This window comes from Penaeus chinensis, chromosome 12 (genome assembly GCF_019202785.1).
Source record: "Penaeus chinensis breed Huanghai No. 1 chromosome 12, ASM1920278v2, whole genome shotgun sequence".
NCBI lineage: Eukaryota > Metazoa > Arthropoda > Malacostraca > Decapoda > Penaeidae > Penaeus > Penaeus chinensis.
The window spans coordinates 35662970-35665469 of record NC_061830.1 but is presented as its reverse complement, the minus strand read 5'-3'; the positions used below and the strand labels follow the sequence as shown (position 1 = coordinate 35665469).

At 34.1% G+C, this 2500-nt stretch overlaps 1 protein-coding gene across 2 annotated transcripts in view; it reads right to left on the bottom strand.

Moving 5' to 3' along the window:
* Nucleotides 1-2500, bottom strand: part of LOC125031166 (adenine DNA glycosylase-like) — a 13743-nt gene that overhangs the window by 10775 nt on the left and 468 nt on the right. For both annotated transcript variants that reach the window (XM_047621733.1, XM_047621735.1), the window contains exons 2-3: nucleotides 1472-1654; nucleotides 656-843 (exon numbers count right to left, since the gene is read on the bottom strand). In XM_047621733.1, coding sequence (XP_047477689.1) covers nucleotides 656-843; nucleotides 1472-1652 — 369 coding nt within the window. In that variant the 5' untranslated portion in view covers nucleotides 1653-1654. The remainder of the gene's footprint in view (nucleotides 1-655; nucleotides 844-1471; nucleotides 1655-2500) is intronic.

The following is a 2500-nucleotide window of genomic DNA, read 5'->3' as shown; positions in this document are numbered from 1 at the left end:
GTTATGAGAATAATATATAATGCAGTGTAACCCTAGCTTTAAGATTTCTTATTCATATACTGATCTAGCCCTCTGAAGAATGAAAAGCTGATCTTCTTACTGGTGCTAAATATTCTTATATGCTTATTCTTTTTACTAGCAATGAAAAAAAGAGATCTGCCAATCAGTCCTGAATATTTTTTAATGTACTCATCTTCTTACCAGCAATGACCATTTTTCAATGTGATCATCTGCTTTCTAGCATTACATCTTCATATATACTTATCTTTTTACTAGTACAGCATATTTCCAAATGTGTTGATCTTCTTACCAGCACTGAATACTTTTAAATGTGCTTCTCTTCTTGTTTGCATTGAGTTACCTTTAAATATGACAATGTCTGTCTCTGAGGAAAAATACTGTAATAGAAACCTTGTAACCCTCTACAACTGTTGACAGTGAAGGGATAAGGTGGACAGTACCATGCTGACAGAATATTATGCGAGTGATCACAGGATATCGTATGAATAATCTAGTGATGATGAGCACACAAGTGCAACTAGTTAGATTTAGGGGATTAAATAACTTTAGAAGCTTTAAATACTGTATGCTCCTGCATAGCAATAGTCAAATTCTAATAGATATGAAGTTTCCAAAAAAAAATTATTCTACAAACCTTAACAGCTCCTTCATGAAGCCTACGTGCTCGTGAATAATATCCAAGGCCAGCCCATACTTGGTTGACCTCCTCCAGTGTTGCCTTGGACAAATCAGCCACAGTGGGCCACTTGCTTATCCATTTCTCAAAGTAACTTATCACAGTGGCAACTTGTGTCTGCTGTAACATCATCTCTGACACCCAAACTGCAACACAAAATTATTTAAATGCAACTTTTCAGTCTGCAGAAAATGTATAATAATTGCATTCCATTTGGTTAGTGGCAACTGTTCATTCCCAATTATCATACTTTCTCTGATAATCTTAATGATCTTAAAATATATGTGAATGTGAAGATCCAAGATTAATAGAATTCATGGTTAAAGGGGATTTTCTTTAAAGACTTGTTATTGGATATATATCCTTTTATAGTTCATAAAAACTATATACATACTCATTACAGGCACATATCAGGTACTGAAGAAAGCTAATATGGACTAGCTAATCCTTTTTTAAACTGAACCGGAGTTACCTATAACATCTATCACCTTTAGTCCACATTAAAAAGATAAACATTTCATTATACTGTGTTCTCTATATACAGTTAAAAACTCTTAAGCACATAGAAACTGTAGTTGGCCTAGGGCTGGGGTATGTACCAGTATGATAGAACTGTGTCCAATCAACAACCAATTTTCTCTGCTCAGTATTAGAAAAAGTCAAAAACTTCATGAAAAAAAAATCAAACCCAAATCAACATTCCATAAAAAGATAAATAATGAAAACACAAACAGAAACTTTCTACCAAAATACAAGGTGCTTAAAAACACAAACCAGCATAAGATCTCTTGTTGCGATCATCCTCTGTGGCCGCAATAGACCTCCAAGGTAGTATCCTATGGTTGGCATCATAATGGGACAGGAGTTTCTCTCTAAGCAGCGAGACTTCAGGTTCTGAGAATTTGTGGAGGAGGCCTATAACAGCAGGAGACACGGACTTGCTGGCCTTCACCATTTCTGTGTGAGAAGGGGAATATTTGCACTATTTTTTAAAGATTTGGAGATGTTAGAGAATAGTGAATAAGTAAAAAAAAAAAGATAATAATAATGCTTTTAAAATATTATCTTTTAGTAAGTAATTATTTTCTGCAAAATCTATCAAGTAACAGAGCAATCAAAATCTACTCTTGTTATAAAGACACCTTCTTGGAATGCCTCTACAGGTGTTTTCTAAACATATACTAATTAACAAGTCAGAGAAGGCCAGACTCTGCTGGATTCAACTTTTTCAGCAGCTTTCCCTAAACCGAGCTACCAAATACTAAAATTATTGGCTGCCAGTTTGACATAAGAAATCTATTAAACCTCTCAATATCACTAACTACTCCAGTATAGTTTGAGCTTCACACAACCGTATGGTAAATGATAAATGTTGCCAGGGGACAGAATGATAAAAATGAGACACATTCCATCTACTGCATTTTCAGCACAGGCCGATAATATAAAAGTTGTGCATGACCCAATATTTTGGAATACACTTACATAATGATTACACTTTGATATGGAAAAGCTCATGACGCAGATATAAAGAACGGGGAAATTTACATTCACTGATACACAAAATATTCTGTGCAAGCAAAGAATAATGACAGAAATAAAGAATATAGGTCACAACAAATGCCATGTAGAGAGTAAAATCTGTGGCTGGAGTAATAGGGAATTCACTCTATAAACAATTACCAATATTTTCACTTGTATTATTTGTGATGGAAAACAACAGACCACATTTCTTACACCATTAATAACTGAAACAAGAAATAATACTTTCAAGGTTAGATGGCTGTGTGAATCTAAAAAAAAATT